Genomic DNA, 25,437 nt, shown 5'->3' with positions numbered 1-25,437 from the left:
GAAGATACTTAGATTCCATGATGTGTCTATTTCTACCAAGATCAGAACTGTGTACTCAGCCAGTTTCCCATGCTGTGAAGAGACAGTTTGATTTTGAAGAAGCAAGATAGAAAGAATTCTGAAAATTTTGGGCACTGATGTTGGGAAAGATTCCTGAAAACACATAGAAAGCCAAGAAAAACAAATGGTTCACGGAATAAATCAATCCAAAATTCTCACTCAAGGCAAAAATTTGTTAGCCCAAATTATCATATTTTAGATACACTATGCAAAAACCTAGCTCTCTGAAGAAGGCTCTGAAGGTAAAAGAAGAAGGAAAGAGAAAAGGATAAACAGCAGTAAGTTAGATGGACCTAGCTAGAGTGATGATGGGTGCATGTGTTGGAAGACCTAAAGAGGCAGGTTGAGAAGAGACCCTCCTGAAAGACTAGCTAAGTACCTGCTAAGAGCTGACGCTAACTTGATTGCGTCAACCAGTCAAAGCTTTATAAGCTGTCCCAATCAAAACTACTGGGTAGCTCACAACCACGTTCAAAATCTGAAATGTCACAGAAAGATAAAATACAATCAATTAAATAACCTTTAAAATATACACATCATGAGCCGTGGTGGCACAGTGGCTAGAATGCAGTATTGCAGCTGACTCTGCCCACTGCCAGAGTTTGATCCTCACTGTTTCAAGGTTGCCTAGCCTTCCATGTTTTCGAGGTGAGTAAAATGAGGACCCAGATTGTTGGGGGCAATAGGCTAACTCTGTAAACCGCTTAAAGAGGGCTGTAAAGCACTGTGAAGTGGCATAAAAGTCTAAGTGCTATTGCTATTATAATCATAATAAAACCCTAAAATCAGAAATCAAACTAGCAGCAGCCTAATAGTACTATATTCCAAAGGTTCACCAGAGAAGGGTTGTCTTAGCTGCTCCCCTAAAGGTGACCAAAGTCAACCCATTCAGAGGACATTCAGATTGAAAAGGCTAAAATGGTCAGTAGTCGAAGACAGAGGAGAGCAAAAGATTGGACAAAGTCTACTATCGCCAAATGACTTGCACTGGACTCAGAAGATGTTTTTGCTCCCAATTATGTAGTCCTGGCAAAAATTAAAGCAATTCTTGTCTTCATTCAGCTTCTGAAATTCAGAAAACTTTAAAGGAAGCAACAAATGGATTATATTTTGTATTATTGCTGAAAGGACTGCAAGCTTATTATGTAAGCTGAGCTAAGCAAATTGGACACTGGTCTAATGTTTGGTCCACTGACAAGTGAAAGAATGTTAGGGCACTGATTGTGAACAAACCCAACTGCAAAGGAAAAATTTGTTCCATCTAAAGGAACCAGCATTTAGCGCTCTTCTGGAAACGCACATGCAAAACTTCATGTTACATTGTAATAGATTCTACAGCTGCTTTTGTGGTTTTCTCATGCAAGAAAAATCTTGTGGGTTTTTTTTGCTAGTGCAAAAAAAAAATCATAGGTATCTTTTCAGCCTGGAAATTAAAAGTCCCAATCCATCGCTCAGCCCAGCTATCTTGCAAATATGACTTGCTAACAGATGGTCAGTCACAATGTGTGCTTCAATATAGCTAACCGAGAGTCCAGTGTCTCCCCAAGAGAATTTCATGTACTGCCCAAGAAATTTGGATCAACTAAACTTTTCTTTGAAAATACTCCAGTGCAAGATGTAAAACGAATCTTTCCTTGAGAGGAGTTACTTTCTGGGTGCAGAAAAGAATCTTTAGTTCCAACTCAGCAAGTTTTCATCCTCAAATTCTCTTGCAGCCAACACTCCCCTCCAACACCAAATAACTGCTGGAATGTATCGTATCGCCTGTTTGTATGTGGAAAATAAGGAAAAATGAGGGGGGGGGCAGAGAGAGAATATCACAATAATAAGGAAATCTAAAGAAAAAATGGCAGAATGTGGTGGGTATCAAGGAACATAACTTAGCTCCAGCTACAACTTTTACATAATGAAGCTATTGCATCAAATTTGTCATAAGACCCTCCTGTTCTCAGCTGCATGACTTCAGGCCAAGAAACCTGAAAATATGACCAGATTGATTCCCCATAGTCTATGCATTTCAGCTGCTTCATAATATTGTAGCCCAGGCCATCCCTAGCAGTAAATGAAGGCCAAGTGTTACTCATTACATGCATTCCCTCCAACATGCTGGCCTCTGAACTCTGAGACTCCTCTGAGAAACACCCTCAGGAATCTTAGTAAGAAAGCTCAGCAAAGATACTTAAGTGTGCTACAACTGTTCAAGTGACTTCTAGGTACTCCCAGAGTATGAGTTTTGGCAGTGAAAGGGGCAAGGGGAGGTAAACGAGATGAAAATATGTTCATATAGGCACCATTTCCATAAACTTGTGTTCTGCTGAGTACAGTAACACCTTTAGATTGGCTATTATGTCTTCAGAAAAAAAAGAGCCACTGCTCATTGGAAGAACATGAAAAAACATATCTTGCTTCACATCAATAAGCTATGGAATTTATTTCCATAAAATATGGTGATGAACTTAGATGGATTTTTGAAAGGATACGCTATACAAAGGAATCCATTATAATGGTTATGTGCTGTCTTAGCAAAATCCTAAAGAAATCCAATGATTCTCCAACCATTGCATAAATGAAATTACTACCATCCTGTTTCCTAGCAAGGTTGTGAGGGATCTAGTTGGCCACTATGGAAATAAAACACTAAACCAGCTAGCCTTTTGCTTAGATCCAGCCCGTCTTTCTTAAGTTCAGAAGAACTTCAGTTCCAGGGTAGTTGTATGAATTAATATAAAGCTGCTTTATTTTTTCAATACATGCCCTACTGTTGAAAGAGATGTGCCTGTTAATCATGTGAATGTATGAAAATGCCTAATACTTTTGTTTAGTGGTTTTTCCTCATTGTTCAAAATAATTGCCATGGTAATCCTTACTATAATACCTGGCATGCCACATTCATCATGAAAAAGGCCCACTCAAAAACCAGTTTGGTATAATGGAGCTCATGAGTTTTAGTCCCATCTTAGTCACAAAACGAGCTGAGTGATCTTGGGCCAGTCACTCTCTCTCAGCCCTAGGAAAGAGGCAATGGCAAATCCCTTCTGAAACCCTTGCCAAGAAAACTGCAGGGACTTGTTCAGCAATCTTTAAGAATCTGACACAACTGAACAGAAGGGGGAGGTGGGGAAATGATCCACTGGGAATACACTTTCAGGGATGCTGTAATTCTAAGCTAAGTGCATATAGACAAAGGCTCCTTGTGGCTCAACACACTAAAATATTTTTCATCTTAAACAAGATTCAGTGGAAATAATACTGATACTCCACAGATATTCATCCAATGACATATTGTAGACCAGGGGTCCCCAACCCCCAATCTGTGGACCAGTACTGGGCCACGGCATGCTAGCAACTGGGCTGCACAAACAAGCAAAGCCCCATCTGCGGGATGTAGGCAGAACACAAAACCACACACCTTCCGGTCCGTGGAAAAACCTCTCTCCACAGAACCAGTCCCTGGTGCCCAAAAGGTTCACATAGATTAACCTAAACATAAGGACATTTGCCATTATTGCTGCTTAAACCTCTAATTTATTGTTCAAATGCTTAGTCCAAAACCTATTTTTTCATTTCTTATCCAAAAGCAATATGGAGGGAAATACAATTTTCAAAATATTTATTTATTTTAATATTTAAAATAATTACAAAACATACCAGAAGCCAACAGAATCTTATATATTTGTTTTAAAAATAACTTTATAACCCATAGTTACCGTATTTAAACTTTAATCTTTCTTATGATTTAGAACACATTGTTTTCATTGTATCTAATTTACCTTTTAGACCTCAGATACTTTCCTATTTGACAGATTTTAAACCTACAATGTATATTTATCACAAACTGAGTAATATTAAAAGTAGACACTTCTGGGATGTATCAAACAAAGATTTGGAATCTCCAATGATTCCTCATCAGTGGTAAGATCTTGTTAAAAAACTAATATGGTATTGACAGATTTGAGATTAAACTTTACTTAATCAAAAAAATTGTTTAGAGTATACTAAACTCCCAAAGAATGTACTTGAAATGATAGACATAAGAATTTCACTAGCGGTGGTGTAAAAAATTTGAGGGTTCATTGACCCATATGATAGTACTATGTAAAGTTTTGTAATTTTCCTAGAATAGTATTTTAATATACACATGCATTAAAAACACACATGCATATATACATACAGTATGTAGATTCATAAGACAATCTTTTAATGTTGAATATGTTAATGTGATGTTGACATATGCCAAAGCTTTGAAATCTTATTGTCTGTGGTACTGTATATGGTAGGTGGCTAAAAGAATAATAATAAAAAATTGGGAAATTGGCATTATTTTAGACAGTAAGGATTAGCTTTTGGGAATGTGTTACTTCCCTGTCCTAGAAAATGCCATATTTTCCAGTAATCAAGGATGAAGCAATATGTTCTTCTTTGGCAAATATTTTATGGAATTTTAAAATAATATGTTGCATTTGATTACTGTACTGTCAACAATATTGCATGATATATTTTTTTAATTTTAAGTGGCCATGAGTTTAAGGTAGATTATTATTATTTTTTCTTTTCATTCTTCTTTTTGGATTGTTTAATTTTATTATTGTATATATTGGTATCATTTAAAATAAATAAAAACTTTAAGGGCACTTTTAAAACTTCAAGGTTTGAATTTCATCCATTAACTTTTAGTTTCCCTTAAAATTAAGAACTCCAACATTACATAATCACTCCACCCAACGTATCTGCTGAGCCCCGTTAAGGCAGACATGTCAAACACAAGGCCCGGGGGCCGGATCCGGCCCGCAAAGTGGTTTCATGCAGCCCGTGAAGCCATCCTGGCAACAGTGAGGGAACGGTCTCCACTGCCTTGGCCCTGGCCCAGAGACCCTCCTTCTGCCAGAGACCCTCAGATCTGTCCCACTCCTGCCCAGGCCCCCATAGGCACCCTTGATGCGAATGATGTAGAGCTGGCCATGCCCACCCAGTAGGCCATATGCACTCTAGCCACACCCACCCAGTAGGCCACGCCCACCCTGGCCATACCCACCCGACCCCCTGAGGGTAACCACAATGCTGATGCGGCCCTCAATGAAATTGAGTTTGACACCCCTGCGTTAAGGGATCTTCAAGTGAATCAAAGGTTTGGCATCCCCATTCTTCCTCTTGTTCCATCAGAAGTAAGATCAGTGTAGTTTATACATTGTACAAACTCAGAAATTATACCTAATGTGACTTTGGGTGATCACTGAAATCTGAAACACATCAGCCAATGTTTGCAAGTGACTTGCTGGATCACTTTAGTAGTCGGCCATACTCAATGGCAACTCTCAATCAACTTTCTGCTGCTAAATGAATGATTAGGTTGCCTTCTGGTCTCCCTTCCAGCCCATTGTTACCACCAACTTCAATCCAGAAAAAAGCTTAATAGCTAAGAATAATTTAAGAACCCATTAAGAATATCTTTGCTGGGTCTAGGGCAGGGGTAGGCAACCTTGGCTCTTTTATGACTCGTGGGCTTCATAGCTGGCTCAGGAATTCTGGGAGTTGAAGTCCACGAGTCATAAAAGAGCCAAGGTTGCCTACCCCTGGTCTAGGGTGAAATATAGCAATTGAAAAATCTTCCATCAGGATGCCACAGGATGGCACAGATCAAAAAGGGAAAAAAACCTGAATTTTTAAACCTCTCCTTAATAGCTCTTTCACATAAATTTATTTTTACAATTCTTTTATTTCCCATCCTGTTGAACTACTGCTTATAATCTTATATATTGTCCAACACTATTGGAAGTATTTTTCTTCAAAGGTGAAGCTGATAAGTGAGTGAGAAATACAGAACCATGAAGAAAATGGTTTGGCTCAAGAAGTTAAATTTTTACTCTCTAAAATTCTACCAATATCAATCGGTAAAAAACTGTAGCATTCTAAAGACAGCCTGAACTGAAGATAATATAAAACAGCTTGGCAAAAAGCTTAAATATTTACATTTTTGTTCCACTGGATGTCAGGTTGATATTTTCTAACATTTTAAACTTTATCTACCTGGCAGGATAACCAAATTGGAATTTAACCACAACAGAAAGCTCAGTGTTTATATATATTAATAGCTTCCATTTATGACATATGTGACTGAAATGCAGCTCAGTCCACAGGTAAAACTTATGACCTTCTTCCACATACTTCTGACAGCCACTGATAAGAGTATTTGCACATGGATGAACGATGGCTGAGGAGAGTGTGTCAGACCCAACTATCATATTCCCTTTATAATGAATTTGTTACAGTTATTATAAACTGTTGAAATGTTTGTCTTATTCATATGGCAAAAAAACCCTGACAAGTTCAGTTTCTGATTTGGATATTCAAGTTTCAGTAGTACAGAAAATTACATCAACTTTTCTGAATGTTCTAGTCTGTCTGTCTGTCATCCATTTTGTGCCTTCAGTTCAGTGTTGACTCCTAGTGACTGTCTGAACTACTTCCTGCAATTTTCTTGGCAAGAGGCTTTTTTTTAAAAAAAAAAAGTGGTTTGCCATTGCCTGCTTCCTAGGTCTGAGAAAGAAATTGGTCCAAGGTCACCCAGCTGGCTTAAGGTGGGATTAGAACTCATGATCTGCTTTCTAGCTTGAGGCCTTAGTCACTAATCAAATTGGCTCTCCTATCAAATTTACACTCTCTGTACTGGCAATAGTATTGCAAAAAAAATGCACACAAAATTGTTTGGAGGATATAAACAGCACCTGCGAAAAAAAATTCTTGTGGAAATTAATTGGTGTCTGAGATATCAATATGAAATGTGCCTTCAAAAGCACAGGCAAATATGCACCTCACTGAACGCAATACTGGAGAAGCAGCTTCCTTCTTTAAGGGTACATGTAAACCTGCAGCCCATAGAAACAAAAGCAGCAGGCAAATTGTGTCTGCATTGCAATGCACATTTGATGTATATTTTCATATCCATTTAATATCTACTGGCACACTGTAAAAAAGGCTATCAATTGTATATTCAGTTGAAATAATAAGTGAAAGTATTTTATAAACTCACAGCTCCACATACAAAATTATTCTGCACCTATTAATTGACCTCTTGGGTTTTTTCCTTTTCCCCCCTCTAGGAATTCTTACTATCTTCATGCTTACACAGACTGGAAACTCATCTCTGTCAGTCCTTTGAGTTAGGCCAGGTGAGGAAATGGACTCCACAATAAATACTGGAACTCCACTACTGTAATCTAAACTACAGTAACAGACTCTTGAAGACAATATTTTCCCTCCCCACTTATACCAAAGAGAATCAAGGGAGGGGAATCTTGAGTTTCTTTCTAACAGTTTCTTCCTTTTGTGGGCTTAGTTCATATTTTCTTTTTCAGCTGTCATCACATTCCTTCTCCAAAATCATTTCTGCAATTGTGTAGCTTATACGGGTAGTTCTAGACTTACAACAATTTATTTAGTGACTGTTCAAAGTTACGACACTGAAAAAAGTGATTTATGACCATTTTCACACTTACGACCATTGTGGCATCCCCATAGTCTCATGATCAAAATGTGGATGCTTGGCAACTGACTCATATTTATGACAGTTGCAGTGTCCCAGGGTCATGTGATCAACTTTTGTGACCTTCTGAGAAGCAAGGTCAATAGGGAAGACAGATTCACTTAACAATCAAGTCTCTAACTTTACAACTGCAGTGATTCACTTAACAACTGTGACAAGAAAGGTCGTAAAATGGGGCAAAACTCACATAACAAATGTCTCACTTACTGTAGCAACAGAGCTTCTGGGTTCAATTGTGGTGGTAAGTCGAGGACTACCTGCATTATTTTTAACACGAGGAAACAAGCATATATAAAATGCCCCAACTTTTATAAAAGATACTACTTGAGTGCTGAAAAAAAATTATGTGCTCTCCTAGGCTTTCCTGCACACCGAAATCCATCCATCCATCCATCCATCCATCCATCCATCCATCCATTCATTCATTCATTCATTGAAAACAATCCAGGCAAATAATGGATACCTTGCTCCCTGAGAGCAACCAACTTCATAGCATTCACACCATTTGTCACTCCGTCTTCTTTTGCATTTTGTACTGCTAAAAAAAAATTGTCCCTGGGCCCTCTTTCTACCTCCATTCCAATGCTACTCACTATCTGGGGGAGGGGAAAAATACTGTTCTCATCTGTGCATACAGCAATTTGAGAGGATTAAGGTCATGCTAATCCAAACCAATACAACACTTATTAATTTGGTTAAGTTCAGTATATCCAGTGCTTTTTTTGTAAAAGAAAAAGGTGCCGGAACTCACACATGTCATACAACCCGTCTTGCCTACCCTACAAGGTTCCATCCAAAAAAGGTGCCGGAACTCCGTTCTGAGCGTTCTATGAGAAAAAAAGCCCTGAGTATATCTAAAAATCACCCAGGATACTCTGGGGAAATTCTGGTGTCCTCCTTGTCCCAAAATGAACAAGATTCTGGGATCACTAGTGATCTGCATCCAGAGTTTGCAAGACAGTCACAACGCTGCTGTTTTGATCTGAAAGCTGATGAACCCCACAAAGCAATCACAGGATATTATTACAATGTATGCTGACCGTTCACAACTGGAAATTGAAGGTTTTCTCCAGCTGGGTGAATTTGGGTCGGTCACTCTCTCTCAGTCCAACCCCCCCTTTCAGGGTTGCTGTTCGGGGGGGGGAAATAGGAGGAGGAAGGAATATTAGGTGCGTTTGTTGCCTTGAGTTATTTATTTTTTTAAAAAAAAAGAATAAAGGCGAGATACAAATAAATAAAAATCTTATCATTTTGCTGAAATGATAAAAGGTAAAAAAATTAAAAAATATCAAATAAAAAAAATGAAAATCTGTCTCGGGGAATCTGATGCCTATAGAAGAAGAAGAAAGCTCCTTACTAGTAAGGAGGGAAAACCTAAGCAATGAGAGAACTGATTTAAAAAACAACAACAACAACAACAATTGGGGAATGTGAAGGTATCATGAGAAAGTAGGGATCAGAATAAGGATTAGCAACCTGCAGGACTGTGGACAGCTCCAAGGCAGAGAACTTGCTCCAACCACTGTGAGAGCCAAATGGTAAATCACTATTATCAAGCCAGGCTTCTCTTGGAGAAAATTCTTGCCTTTCTGTTTGCTTGGAAGACAATCTGGAACCTCAATAAAAGAGGACAGAGTGCTTGCTGACAAGATTGTTCCACTTCTAAGGAATTAAGCTGCTGGTCTTGGATCTATCCTATACCTGTCCTACTTCTTTTGGATTTGGTCATTAACAAATGAGGAGCCCTGGCATAATCTAATGTCACATGCTCGAAGCATAATTATGGGTCCCCTGCAAGCTTTTCTTAAACTTCAGATTTCAGAATAGAGCTGGAAAGACCTTGGAGGTCTTCTAGTCCAAACCAGGTCAGACAAGTGGCTGTCCAGACTGGAGAGACTCAACTTGCTTGACAGCGCAATGATGGAAGTGGTGTGAGACAGAGAGCCATGGAGAGTGCTGATCCATATGGTGGCCAAGAATCGGACACAACTGAATGGCTGACAACGAGAACACATAACGGTGAAAAGTTTTTAATTTACTTCCACTTTTATGGCCTGTCATATAACTACTGTAGGATTACAGGTACTGCAAAGCTATTAAAAGAACAGGCCTATTATCCTACTCTGTGTGGATAGCCACAATTATTTCATGTACAAAACATGAACATTTTCCATTTCTGTTCATGCAATATTATAGACTGTAGGAAAACAGGACTGAATAATTAAATAATCCTTTTTCAATGTAGCTTCCACTCAGCTAATTTATGATCATCAAGAAAAATACCAGAATTCTCTTAATAGTTATGGTGACTGGGGAACTCTGGAAGCTGAAACCCATCAGTCTGAAGGTGTCTATGGAGATTATCAGTCATCAGGTCATGGTTGTCCCAAAGGTGTTTGGTTTTTTGCAAAAGGCAACTGGACTTTCTTTGTCCAGTTGTTGGTATTTTTTTGGGGGGGAAGCACCTTTGGGACATCAATCTGTAGATCATCCTTACTGAAGAAAACTGTTTTACACGAAAGTGAAAAATCGATAAGAATTGTATGGTGTGTGTGTATGTGTTAATTCCTGTCCTTCCAGAAGGAAATTCCTGATCAGCGCATTGCAAAATGGCTACATTTTAGATAAGGAAGCCACCAGCATTTCATGAAAAAGCCTTGCTTATTTAGATCAAACTCATATTGGTCCTTCCAGCCTTAGTCCAGTCTATACTGATTGGCAGCACCTCTCTTAAAAGCTAATAGAGAGGGGCCTTTCCCTAATTGGTTTTGAAGAAACCAAGACCCAGACTTGGGATTTTCAAGACTTAAACATCATGTTCCATGAGCCAAACAATGCATTAAGATTAGGACAATCCAAAACCATCTGCTTGGACTACAGTCTACTACTATTTCCTTTGACAAATATGAAGACAGACGTAATGCCAGTATAAATCTTAGACTTACTGGAAATGATCTCATTGATTTAAGTGCAGTGACTGAGGGGTTATTTACAACGCAAATAACGATTGAGATTTGTAATCCACTGCACTCTAAAAGCTCAGAGAAGCCACAACTCTAAAGATTAGCTGTCTAAAATTGAGTACCATATTTGAATTTTTTTTATTTGCAGTACTGTTATGTAACTATCACTAGTGTTTTTTTAAAATAAAGTTAATTAAATATCTAGAAACTGAACATTAAAACATGTATCTGTCAGAGGGATCCATCAGAACCTTGGTGATACATAGATATTGCTAAAACTTGGATGCTAAAAAAAAACCAGCTTGAGGCATTTTGCACAACTGCTTCCGAGCCCCAAAAGGTATACAAGCTCATACATCATCATAATTATTGTTGCATATTTTATGTTACATATGTAATGATCAAAAGAGCAAATTTCAACATAACCAAGGGCAAGACCTTGCTTTAGTACGAAAGGAAGGAAATAGCTAGCGAAGACAGGCTCACCTCTAGTGAAATTGGAATAAACTAAGTGAAATATGGACTTGACCTTGACTAGCTTGCTCATGTTTAAAATTATTAGCCTTGTCTACACTCATAGCATTTGCTAAGCTGGCTGATTTGGCTACATTTTTTTGTTAATGTGGACCAGCTGTGTATATGCACCGAACACAAACATACAATAAACAGGTTTAGAATCCTGCTCATAATATCATGGCCAAATTGAGTGGTAAAGTGACAAACAATAATCAACAAGGGGAAAAAGTGTGCATGAAGGAGAGAGAAAGAGTGAGAGAATGAGAGCAAATTCCAGAGAGATTGCATTTCCAAGATCTTGAAGAAGAAGGAAAAAAAAATCCACTGGAAACCTTGGCACAGGAAAACTGGAAGAGATGTAATTTAGCTTCAATGAAGAAAAGATGTAGAAACTCTTCTTGTTAGGTCTGGGGGTGAATGCCACTTGTGAAGATACCTCACCTAACAAATCACAAGGCAGGGAACTCATCCTGTTTCTCAAAAACCTAGCCCTGGTCAGGTTTCCCTGCTCTTATTTGTAATGTCCTTTGTAGATGATAATAGGAAACTAAGAGTTTAAAACTCAGACCAGGTTTTCAGCTGGGGAAGAATCCAAAGATGTTCATTGGGAAAGAGAAGAAAGCCAGATGGCACACGCTAGGAAAGACTTATGCTAAGTAGGTTAATAGGAAAGGAATTGGGGGGTGGGGGAAACAGCCCACAGTTTCATTATTGGCAAATGAAGGGATTCTTGCCTCCAGAGTGGACTTAAATATCTGTATCTTGATCCAGGCTCAAATATGCATTGTGAGTTTTATTGGCTGTTGAATATATTAAAAATGCAGTTACTCAAGTAAAGAAAAAGAGCAGAGGCCAAAATATTGCTGACGAACATAACTTTCAGTATCACTAACATTTTTGTTTTGTTTTGTGTCCTCCCTCACCTGCCCCAACCCACCCGCCTCAAGATGTTACTGATACTGGAAAGCTTTGTTTCTATGACTGAATGTTTTTACAGGTAGCCTCTGAATTACGACCGTTCATCTCATGACCATTCAGAGTTATGACACTGAAAAAAGGGACTTAAAGTCAGTCTTCACACTTACAACAATGACAGAATCCCCATAGACACCAGATCAAAATTTGGTGCACTTGACAACTGGCATGTTATTTATGGCCCAGGGTCATGTGACGACCATTTGTGACCTTCCCAGCTAGCGTCTGGCAAGCAAACTGAACGGGGGAAGCCATATAAACTTAATAACTGTGCGATTCATTTAACAGCTGCAGTGATTCATTTAACAAGTGTAGCAAAAATGTAAAATTGAGCACAACTTACTTAGCCTTACTTAGCAATGGAAATTCTGGCCCCAACTGTGGCCGTAAGTTGAGGACTACCTGTACAGTTTCTTGGTTGGTCATGCCAATCTATTTGTTGGAATTGTTAGGAATTGGGGCAAGAAAAGGAAGGCCAGGATAAGAATCAAAGGCGATAGGTTACAAACACCATTTTTAAAAAACTAGAAGAAATCCATGAAAAAAAAATCTGTTCAGTTGATTAAAATAAAGTTTCAATGAAAAATAATGTATTTCCATGTTGAAAGCTATCAAAAGTCATGGAGGCTCTGAAACATGGGTTCCCAACCCCCGGTCCATGGACCAGTACCAGGCCACAGCATGCCAGCAACTGGTCCGCACAAACAAGCAAAGACCCATCTATGGGATGCAGGCAGCACACAAAATCACGCACTTTCCAGTCCATGGAAAAACCTTTCTCCACAGAACTGGTCCCTGGTGCCCAAAAGGTTGGGGACCTCTGCTCTGAACCATCATCCTTCAACCAATAGCACTGATGGGTTGGACTAAAATTCACATCTCCTCCTGTCATCCTGACCAGTGAGCAAAGTTACAGGGTTTGTTATTATTATTATATTAACAGTACTTCACTTACACGGACAATATAAAGCTGTATGAAAAAACACCATCTGAAATAGAATTGCTGCTCAACACTGTCCAAATATACAGCCAAGATATTGCAATGGAGTTTGGACTGGACAAATGTGCCACCCTTACTATAAACAGGGGGGAAACGGTGAATACAGAAGGAATCAAGATGTCTTATAAAATAACATCAAGAGTCTGGATAAAGACAATCACTACAAATACCTGGGCACTCTTCAAGCCAACAACATCAATCACACTGAAGTCAAAAAGAAAAAAAAGAATACATCATTAGAATGAAGAAAAATCATAAATTCCAAATGCAGTGGAGAAAAGGCAATTAATACTTGGGCAATTCCAGTCATTAGATGCACAGCTGGAACAGTGGACTGGACTCAAGCAAAACTAGAAGTTCTGAATACATAAATATACAGTCATGTGAAAAGTTAAGTATACCTTCTTTCAGTTCTATAGTTTTATGTATCAGAACATACTAAAAATCATCTAGCCCTTACCAGTTCTTAAAAGTAGATAAATACAACCTCAGATGAACAGCATATGACATATTACATCATGCCATCATTTATTTTAGAAAGCCAAAATGGAGAAGCCATGTGTGAAAAACAAGCACACCTTTATAGCTTCCATAGGTATGAAGAGGCTAAGTAGCAGCCAGGTGTTGCTAATTAAGTGGCCTTGATCAATTGATCATCAGCAAGTGTGACTTGTTCTATAAAAGCTGAAATTTTAGAAGTTTACTGGTCTCCACCATTGAGGTGTGTGTTGACACAATACCAAAGATCAGCAATGATCTTAAAGAAGCAATTGTTGCTGTTAGTTTTTCACACATGGCTTCTCCATTTTGGCTTTCTTTTTATAAAATGTTGACATGATGTAATATGTCATGTGTTGTTCATATGAGGCTGAATTTTTAAGAACTGTGAAGGATCAGATGATTTTTACTATGTCCTGATATATAATAAAACCATAGAAATCAACAAGGATATACTTAGTTTTTCACATGACTGTGTGTATGCATGTGTGTATGTATATAGAGGGGGGGGGGGGAAGACTACGCTATATATAGTAGACCCGGAGACAGAAAAATAGAACAGAAAGAACTGGAGAAAAATCACAAAATACAAAGATCTGCAAATAAACTAGAACAACTGTGGCAAAAGAAAGCAGAGATAGTATCAATAATAACAGGCACCTTGGGTGCAATCCCAAAACATCTGGAGCACCACTTGAACACCATCAGCATTGACAAAATCAGCATCAGTCATTTGAAAAAGACAGGTTTACTTGGAACAGCTTACGTCCTACAACCTTTAACCCTATCAAACAATAACATCTGCCTATTCCAGATCCTTGGGCAGGACTCAATAGATGAATAAAAATGCCAAATCCAGTCTAAACATTTGGCTGACTGTGCCAACCATAATACATTCAATATATTTGCTGCCTGATTCCCAGTGACTTTAGGCACTTATTGCAGCCCAGCCGTTTGCCTAGGATGGATATTTCTTTTCTGATTTTACATATGAAAATAAAAGAATAAGAAATGGTAAGGTAATAGCACCAATTCGGACAGATGAGATCCGATACAGCCCAGTGATTTATAAAACTGCAACTATAGAAGTTCCTGATCCATGTTTCAACTCTCATGTAATCTTGTTAAATGTCAATAGACAAATCTCTCTTAGTGGCAATCTTCTCCTGTTCCATCTGAAATACTGGAATAACTAGCAATACAGATCCATCCCACAGAGAGGGCCTCCTCAGGGTGCCACCGGTCAGAGAATGTCGTCTGGTGGCCCCCAGGGGGAGGTCCTTCTCTGTGGGCGTGCCGGATTTGTGGAACCGTTTGCCGGTTGAGCTCCGGATGACACCCGACCTTCGTTCCTTCCGACGCGATCTGAAGACCTACTTGTTCGAACAAGCCGGCCTGTCCTGATGGGTGATGGGTTTGGATTTTAATATTGTTTTAATGTATTTTAACCTATTGCTGTTAGTTTCTGGGCACCTTGTTTAATCTCTTTTAATATTTGTATTCTTGTATTTTTATATGTTTGCCCTGTTCACCGCCCTGAGTCCTTCGGGAGAAGGGCGGTATACAAATAAAATTATTATTATTATTATTATTATTATTTTTAAGGACTGTTGAAAGAATTATAATGCATGTGGGTGTTTTGTATATCAAACACATACGTACTAATCTTTATTAATAATCTAATAGCTTGGATAACAGGGTAGAAATGATTTTTCAAATAATTACTATTTTAGTAATAGATTAGATTAGATTAATTAGATTAGATTAGATTACCTTTATTGTCACTTTTTACTGTGGGCACAACGGCACACATTAAAAATGAAATTTAGTTGCTTGCTCTCAAAGTGTACACATACATAACACATTTAAAACATACTATATGCAACATATGTATAGACCTACACCCTTACATATAACTAACATATAAATATTAATCACTGACCATCTTGAATACATAATGGAAGGAGGAAGCTTGAGAGTTCACAAGGTTAATACTGTATGGAACGAAACTGTGGCTGAATCTGGATGTTCTGCTTCAGATACCACAGAGCAGTTTCTTCCATTTGTGCAAGAAAATCAGGCAGTCTACAGATTTATCTATTTCCCTCTCTATTCCTAAAGCATCACTGAGAAGTAAACCAGGATGTGAGTCAGTAAATAGTGGAAGATTTCCAGTTAGTTAAACGTCGATCTGAAGCTGGATTTCCATCCTAATCTGACAATAATCACTATACTGTACTATCACCTGCTGGTCTTCTGATCCAGTAACGCCACTTTTACCAAATTAAAGAATTTGCTGTTGTGAATAAAAGTGTTCTTTGCCAGTTTTTAGTAAATGCTATTTTTCCTAATCAATAGGGAAGCAGTGTTATCTATTCAATTCTTAAACAAACCAGAGACTTTTTTTTCTCTCTGAATGTTTCTATTATTACCAAGAAATAAAGGAGCACCTGTAAAAAAAAATTTTTTTATTGTTGGTCATGCCTCTTCATGGTGGTTCAATGGACATCCGGAGACATTCTAGGCTGTTCCATGTTTGAAAGTGCAGAAAAGTTTGCTGAAAACTAAATAATGTATCTTTCTGCACCTGGTTTTTATCTGAGAATGTGGCTTCCAGACCTACAACTCTAAACTAAATTCACACTGTCTCCCACCACCAAACATTTAGATTCTTCCCCCCCCCCCTTTGACAAAAATCTGATGCCAGTGTAAGAATTAATTTTGGAAGGGAGACAGGAAAGATCCTTTTTTAAAATCTCTGGAGTCTGGATTTGTCTATTGCCTGCCTTGTCAAACTCCAAATGTGCCAAAAATGTGACCCCAACAAACTAACTAGAACAAAACATGGATGGGAACTTCCCCCCCCAAAAAAAACGTAATGGTTACATTTTAATTTGAAGCTAGCAGCTAAGAGGCATAGGCAAATGTTATATAATCCATTGCATGCTTCCATTGTGTGTGAAGATCAAAGGTAATGAAATATTCTTGTAATATAAGAAGCATAAACCCACCCCCAATAAGATCTAGACTGCAATATCATTTCATTTTAAACTGTTTTTATTTTAAGAGTGACACCCCATTGTCTAACATCTTAACACGTTTCTGCAGGTTTCTGTTTCTGCTTCTGCCTGTTTTAAACCACCAAGGTAAGAGAGATTTCTATCATGTAATGCAAACTCCCAATTGTTTTGGAGAGAGAACAAGAGAAGCACATCTTTTAACAATTTATGCATCTGTAAAATGGAAACCTGCATGTACGCAGAGATATCAGTAATAAAACCCCAGTGGTTAGCCACAGTACTTAATTTTATGAGTTAGGATTTTTTTTCCTCCTTTCTTCTGTTTTTAAGTAAAAGCATGAATGCTTGAAGAATTCCACATTCCTCAAATTCTGCTTTTCATTTGGGGTTGACAGGCAAAGTTCAGAACACATCATTATGGGAGCTCACAGTCACTGCTAAAGGTAACACTCATATTACAAATGAATTAATAGAAAACACTTACCTTCCCTACTAGCTTTCCTTTCCTGTTCATGCAAAGGTAAAAGTCTGTCTCTTTCCCTTTGATCCGGACTTGACTGCCAAATGTGTCTGTTTCCACTAGAAGCTGGGCTTGTAAAGGAAGAGGAAGAAGAAGGAAAAAAGAAAAAAAAAGAGGAAAAAATTACAAGCATTTACCAGACTTGGTCACAGAGTGAATGAAGATGATGACTTCTTATAAGTTCTCCAATTCAGAGACAGAGTATCGTTGCTATGTGACTGGAGGCATGGAATACAAACCAAGCACACCAGCTCTCGTAAATGATCCATTATATATCGTAAGGGGCACACAGTTGGGTTGTGGAGGGTTTTGTGGTTTTTTTGGACAAATAGGATGACAGTACTAATCAAAAGACCACAGAAATGAGAATAGCATTATTTTTACAAAAAAACAACAACAACAACCCACCCACTTTCTTTCAAATTTCAGGGGGTATCTAGAAATTACTGGTTTCAGATTGTACTTTATATCACAAAGCCAGTCCTATCCCCAAAGCCCACCCAATCCAAACCAGCTAAATGAAGAAAAAAGAGGGGAAGGAGGTGGGGAGGCAGTGGCGTAGCGTGGGGGGTGCAGGGGGGCCGTCCGCACCGGCCGCAACATCTGGGGGGGTGCGCTCGCACTCGCAGCTCTCTGCCCCTGCCTGGCTCACTCACTCTCTCTCACTGCAGTGCTGGCTGTGCGAATACGATCCGAGCCGCCGGGTCGCCGCCCACTGTGGAGGGGGGGTGCCAGGCGTGCGGTGCGGTGCGGTGCGGAGAGAGAGCGAGGGACTATCTGGAGGAGGGACAGTGCAGACTCGAGTGCTAAAATCCACGGGTTAGGGGGCGCAAATTACTTGCCTTGCCCCGGGTGCTGACAACCCACGCTACGCCACTGTGGGGAGGTGAGTTGCTACTACTACTTTTCTACTTGTGTGGGGTCAAATAAAGCATTAGATTAGTAGGAAAGTTGTTCCTGCCACCTGTTTCAAATGGCATTGTGAGATGGGGCAATAACTGTGGGGAAGAATTGGTCTCTCAAATGGTACAGCAAATCTTTTGAAAGGAAGTCAGGCCTTCCAATTACTCTCCTCATCAACTGTCTCGGAATGGCACCAACTAGAAGGGTACCAAGTACCAAGCTGAGATTCCTCAAAAGTTTTTCAAAGAAAGTTCCTAAGGTTGTTTTCTTACTTCCCAGCTGCACTAGAAAACAAGATGTCCGCGTGGCTGAATTTTCTCTAAAATTCTCCATATTAGGTTTTTCTCCTAATTATCCTAATATATTATCCTAATATACCAAAGATGGAACATACATTCCTTGAGTGTCCTTACCCATTTTATCATTTCTTTCAAAACAAACGGGTCCATGTTTTATCATTCAGTGAAATTCATACATTAAAGCAACAGGAGGCAGCTCATCACTGTGGCCTCAAAAATAAGAGGAATATTATTATTATTATTATTATTATTATTATTATTATTATTATTATTATTATTATTATTATTATTATTATTATTTGTTGAATTTATATACCGCCCTATTCCCGAAGGACTCAGGGCGGTTCACAGGGCAATTAAAACAGTACAAAAAGAATAAAATAGAATTAAATTAGTAAAGCCCACAATTCCTAATAACAATAAAATTAAAATTTTAAAATTAATTTAATATAATTTAATTAAATACTTTAAAATTTAAAATCCCCCAGTCCAGGCCAGACAGTTCGAACAACCAGGTTTTTAAGTTTTTAATATGATGCCAATTGCAGCTCACAAGAGTAGAGATCATGTCCAAACAGTATGTGACACATGATTGCAAAATAATATATTGTGCTATGTTCCAGCCCAACCAAACTTGTCTTCTTTCAGGTTATTCCATACATTTTTCTTCTTTGCACCTCGTCCCATCCTATCCCCTCCGCCCCCCCCCCAACCCTGACACACTTTTTACAAATCTTGACTTCTCTCTGAGCTTGTTTATAACTCCACCTTTTTTATGCATAACATAATTTTAGCAATGGGAAGATCCATCTTCATGCTTGACCGCATGAAGATTTTTCTGGAGGTTTTAGAATAAACTTTCTATCCTTTCAAAAGAGCACTTGTGGTGGTGGAAACAAGGGCAAGTGATAAAAATGGACAGGTATGTTCTTAATTTAAGCCCATTAATTTTAAGAAGCCTCATGCTGTAGATTTAGAATATATGTTAGCCTCATCTGACCAGGCCAAACTCAAACCCTAAATTAAAGTTGATCAAAGACGAAACACAGGGCTACTTATTCACATCATGGTTCTAAGGCCAAAGCAGGCCACCTTGACTGCCTGCCAAGTTCCAGGTACCGGCCTCAGCAGTTTCACAGAGAGCCATGAACAGATTCTTTGGAAAAGAAACAGCAGGTGTTCCTTGGTGTTGTTTTTTTTTAAATGCCTACGAGGAAGATGTTAGCAGAGATGGTAAGAAAGATCCATAAGGAACAGGGAAACAGCTTTGCCAAAGAGTTGTGAGAAAGAGCTCTTTTTTGGGATACAAGAGAGCTGCTGCCAGTCAAAACAGATAACACTGGGCAAGGAAAGCCAATAGATTAACCCAGTGTGAGGATAATTTGCATGTTGGCCAGCATAACTGCACATTAACTTTGCTGCTTCTGTCTGCCAGTGTTGCTGCAGTAATAGGTCAAATGCTCAGGGAATTCAATCCCTCAACTTTTTTTTTTTTTTTGCTGTGTATAATGTTGACTGTCAGATAAAAACAACTTTTGGCAAGCTCTGTCCCGTAGATTCAATAACAAATCCTAATGACAAAAAGATTGCCTACCTCCCATCCTCCATTCTTTGGAGCCAAATTGTCAATTTCAATCATGTTAAAGCAAATGGCTCGGCCTCTTTTAAAATGCGTGTGTACCTCTCCACTGCAAAACACTCCAAGGAAAAAGCTGGGCAGTTTCAGAACTACAACGATACATCACCTCGCTCTCAAACTAAAACAAGTATGAGTAATACCCAGGCTGATTTTAATTTGAAAAGTATCACCTTAAAAAGATGTCAGTTCCCTGCTGTGAAAATTAAAACCATCTGGATGGCGAGATTTCCAATAATTAATGTAGCTCTCCTTTGACACGGTGACTAATTAAAATATGATACCCCCTGGTTTTTTTCCCAAGTACCACATTTGAATTACAATTACAATAAAGCGCCAATAAAATAATGGAATAACTTTGGAAGAAATGAAAAATACCCTTTTCTGCTTTTTTGACTTGGCAAGGAATAGCATAGGCAAAGCTTTACGCTAGCAAGGATTAAGCAAGGCAAAACTGAAACAGGTAACCTTTCTGGAAAAGTATGAGAAACAATATCCAAACGCATCAAAACAAGAAGCAGTTGTCACCAAGAAACAGGTTTCAAATGTACACAATTCAGAAACAATATACTGGAATGGACAAATGCACACCTAGTAGGAAAGAAGTATACTGTACCTCAATTTAACCAACCACTAGTGATTCCAGGCAAGCTTATGATTCTTGAAAATCTTAATCTCAGAGATCTATAGAAGTGGTCATCATATTGTCAAGAGCCGTGGCGGCATAGTGGTTAGAATACAGTATTGCAAGTTAATTCTGCTGACTGCCAGCAGATTGGCAGTTCGAATCTTACCGGCTCAAGGTTGACTCAGCCTTCCATCCTGTGGACCTAAATTGTTGAGGGCAATAGGCTGACCCTGTAAACCACTTAGAGAGGGCTGTAAAGCACCGTGAAGCGGTATATAAGTCTATATTTATTGCTATTTAATGAGACACAGAGGGCAGAATGAACTACCCATTTTACACTTAACACCAGCTGATGATTTTATCCCCACGAAACAAAATGAAATTCAATTTTTAATAAACTCAATACATTTTAGAATGTGGCTCCTGGCATCCTATTCAAAACCCCAATGGGACCCCTTGCCTTGGATAAGGCTACTTTCCTTGGATGCAAAGGATCATAATGTGAATGTGAAATGAGACAAATGGACTATATAAAGGTCACAGTTTGGCGGGTCGAATCCCGAGTGCCGCGTAACAGAGTGAGCGCCTGTTACTCGTCCCAGCTTCTGCCAACCTAGCAGTTCGAAAGCACGTAAAAATGCAAGTAGAAAAATAGGGACCACTACGCTGGGAAGGTAACAGCGTTCCATGCGCCTTTGGCGTCTAGTCAGGCTGGCCACATGATCACGGAGACGTCCTCGGACAAGCGCTGGCTCTTCGGCTTTGAAACGGAGATTTAATTTAATTTAATTTAATAATATTTCTATACCGCCCTTCTCCCGCAGGACTCAGGGCGGTGAACAGGGCAAGAATAAAAATACAGGATTACAAAAGTTAAAAAATAATTAAATACATGCCCATATACTAAAAATACATCTTAAAACCCCAATAAAATAACAATAACAACCCCCCCCCAGTCCCCCATCAGGCCAGGCCAGCTTGTTCAAAAAAGTATGTTTTTAGCTCGCGGCGAAAGGAGCGAAGATCGGGCGCCGTCCGGAGCTCAACCGGTAGCTGATTCCATAGCTCCGGGGCGCCCACAGAGAAGGATCTCCCCCTGGGGGCCACCAATCGACATTCTCTGACCGGTGGCACCCTGAGGAGGCCCTCTCTGTGGGAACGCACAGGGCGGAGGGAAGTTGATGCCGGCAGCAGGTGTTCCCTAAGGTACTCCGGACCCCTGCCATGTAGGGCTTTAAACACCATTACTAGTACCTTGAATCTCACCCGGAAGACAACTGGTAACCAATGCAGCTCACGGAGCAGAGGTGTAACATGGGAGTATCGGGAGACTCCCAACACAACTCTCGCGGCTGCATTCTGTACCAGTTGGAGCCTCCGGGTGGTCCTCAAGGACAGCCCCATGTAGAGAGCGTTGCAGTAGTCTAGTCGAGAGGTCACGAGTGTGTGAGTGACCGTGCATAGATCATCCCGGCTTAGATAGGGCCGCAACTGGCGCACCAGGCGAACCTGGGCGAAAGCCCCCCTAGTCACAGCCCCTATGTGATCTTCCAAGGTGAGCCGTGAATCTAGGAGGACTCCCAAGTTGCGAGCCCTATCTACGGGGGGTAATAGTTCACCCCCCATAGAAAGAGGTGGAATGTCCGAATAAACCCGGGATGAAGGTATGCAAAACCACTCAGTCTTGTCGGGGTTGAGTTGAAGTCTGTTCCTCCCCATCCAGACCCGAACCGCCTCCAGGCAACGGGACATCACGTTGAGGGCATCACTGGGGTGGTTTGGGGTCGAAAGGAAAAGCTGGGTATCATCAGCGTACTGATGATACCCAACTCCAAAACCACGAATGATCTCACCCAGCGGTTTCATATAGATGTTGAACAGGAGAGGCGAGAGGACCGACCCCTGAGGAACTCCACAAACGAGAGACCTCGCGGTCGACCTCTGCCCTCCTGTCAACACCAACTGCGAACGTCCCTGGAGATAGGAGGAGAACCACTGTAAGACCGTGCCTCCCACTCCCAATCCCCTGAGACGCCTCAGCAAGATACCATGGTCGATGGTATCGAAAGCCGCTGAGAGGTCTAATAGGACTAGAACAGAGGAATGTCCCCTGTCCCAAGCCCTCCAGAGATCATTCACCAGCGCGACCAATGCCGTCTCCGTGCTGTACCCGGGCCTGAAACCCGATTGGTACGGGTCTAGATAATCCGCTTCATCCAGGACCAGAGGGAGCTGATGTGCCACCACACTCTCAACAACCTTCGCAAGAAAGCGAAGGTTGGAGACGGGACGAAAGTTGTTCAATACAGCTGGGTCCAAGGCAGGCTTCTTGAGGAGAGGCCTCACCACCGCCTCTTTCAAGATGGCGGGGAAGCTACCCTTGTTCAGAGAAGCCGATATAACTGCCTGGAACCAGCTGCGTGTCCTCTCCCGGGCTGCATAAACCAGCCAGGAAGGGCACGGGTCCAATAAACATGTGGTGGAGCTCAGCCTCCCCATGATCCTGTCCACTTCCTCCGGAGTCACAGAATCAAACTCCTCCCAGGTAATATCGACAAGACCATCGGCCCCTAGAGTCAGAAACGACTAGCACGCATATGCGGAGGAACCTTTACCTTTACCTTTTTAAAGGTCACAGTATACAATGAGCCCATTTTAGAGGCTGTGAGTCCAGTTCTGGGATAGATAAATTAACCAAATAGGCAAAGAGGTACAAAGAGGCAGTCCTAATTTCATTTATCGTTGTTGTTTATATAACGAATATGTTTTGTCATGTTGGGGTGCCAGCACCAGTTGGCGCATTGCAGTCAAACTTCTCAAATGTGTATAAATTTGCATAATTAAATGAATAAGCTTGTACATGCCAGTGCACTCTTACAGTTTTTCAACTTGTCAACTTTTTAAAGAAGTCTTCAGGTAGAAAATATTTTTAAACAGCATCATATTTTTCCATGAATTACCACTGACTCATATTTGTGGAATGGATATATAAATTTGATTGAAAGACACAGAGAGAAATAGATAAATATCACTACGAGGGTGAGAATTCCACCTTACACTACAGCAAAGTATGTTATGAAAATCTATAGACCTGGCTTCTTTGCAGAATGGGAGGGGTTATTTGCATGAGAAAGGGGTGGAAAGGAAAGAGTGCTTAACCACTGCAGCACAACTTCCAATCCAAGCTAAACTTAACCCCCAGGATACCTAGGCCCACATTTGCAAAATAAACACAGGCTGGAACTCAAAAGAGTAAAAGCCTCAAGAGGAAGGAATTTCAGAAGAAAAGAATAGCAGGCAAGGGAAACATTATGCACATATATCCTTCCCCCAAATCAATCTCTTCTGAATCAAATGTAATGTATAACCTGCCATGAGATTTGTCTCTTGAGGAAAAAGCCAACTGCAATGCACTCCTTCCATTAGCTAATTCAAGAGTAGCGCCAGCAGACTTGTAAGCAAATTCAACCACCGAGAAACAAACAAATGTATAATTCTTTTTATCTACACGGCATCAGCAACCACAATTTCAGATGCAGGCCCGATAAACAGTCCCTATATCTTATGATTGTGAAAATGTTCAAAAAGAGCTTATTGTAAACAAATAATATATCACCACATATTTAATGTACATATGCACCGTAAGTGTAAAATGATTGTGGCTGGATGGATTTAAGAGGTCATTAGAAAGACAGAGATGAGAAGTCTAAAAAACAGAAGTGTGTGGATATGGTGGAAGTAAGGATGATTTGCAAGGATGGAAAGATATGGAGAGGAATAGTGGACAAGATTTAGCCAAATTTCCTTCTCTTGTCTCCAGCATTTACACTTTTTTTGTTCTTATTGTTTCTTACTCCTTTTAAAGTTTATCTAAAAATCTGAGTGCAGCAATTTGAGATTCCCTGGCAAAATAGTAGCTTCATAAGGTACACTGGATCTTGTTGGAAAATTCCACAAGGATCTATTAATTTTCTTCTCCAGTCTCACTCATCTGCAACCTCTCATACCGTACTGGAGGGATCTGTTCTGAGAAGTGTGTGTGTGTGTGTGTGTGTGTGTGTGTGTGTGTGTGTATGCGCGCGTGCATGCGCGCGTGTGCACGTATGCATGTGCGCAAAGGAATGGAAAGGCAAAATAGCCTATTTTATGAATGAAAATTCTGTTCTCTTCAATTGGGATACAAGCCAACTCTACCTGCAAACTGTTTGCAGTATATTTACAAGTAGGTGAAAGAGCAAATTATCTTCCTTTGATCATCTAATACCTTTGGACTAGTCTTGATGGCATTCGTTAATAGTTTACTTCACTACAAAGTAAAACTCCCTCAACTATATGGACATCTAGGCTTTTTGGGAACAATAGGGACATGGTTCTACCACTGCCCTCTTCCAGGATTAGTATGTATGTTTGTATGTATGTATGTATGTATGTATGTATGCATGCATGTATGTAGCCAACAGTCCTCGAATTTCCTGGTAAGCTCTCACCCTACTAAGGAAAACTTCCCCTTTATGCACATGCTTAGAAATCACCGAAACCCAAAAGAGTTTCTTGCTCAAAAATAATGTAAAAAACTCAGCTATCTCAGATATTTGTGGTGCATTAGGAAGCAAGCCATCCATTTCTATAAAGGGATCCTTTCTGTGTACAATATATGAAAATGTCTGAAGCAACTCTTAAAATGCCCGAAATAGTATTTTCAGCCACAGCTCACGTTTAGAACCCCAGTTTGAATGCTGCAATTCATGATAGAAAGAGCCTATAAATAAATATTATAAATAATCTAATTATATAAATCATATAATCAGGTAAATTCAGGTAAATGAGGACAGACATGATATTATTGCCATTACGGATACTTGGTGGGATGAAACCCAGA

General features: G+C 39.8%; 1 protein-coding gene across 1 annotated transcript in view; it reads right to left on the bottom strand.

Annotated features, from left to right (window-relative positions):
* FGF18 (fibroblast growth factor 18) overlaps window positions 1-25,437 on the bottom strand; it is a 142,502-nt gene that overhangs the window by 7,455 nt on the left and 109,610 nt on the right. Inside the window, exon 4 of the mRNA XM_081314190.1 lies at window positions 17,057-17,163. Coding sequence (XP_081170316.1) covers window positions 17,057-17,163 — 107 coding nt within the window. The remainder of the gene's footprint in view (window positions 1-17,056; window positions 17,164-25,437) is intronic.

Source organism: Vipera berus (assembly GCF_964194415.1).
Source record: "Vipera berus genome assembly, chromosome: 1".
NCBI lineage: Eukaryota > Metazoa > Chordata > Lepidosauria > Squamata > Viperidae > Vipera > Vipera berus.
The sequence above is the reverse complement of the archived record's forward strand: the minus strand, read 5'-3'. Positions and strand labels throughout refer to the sequence as shown.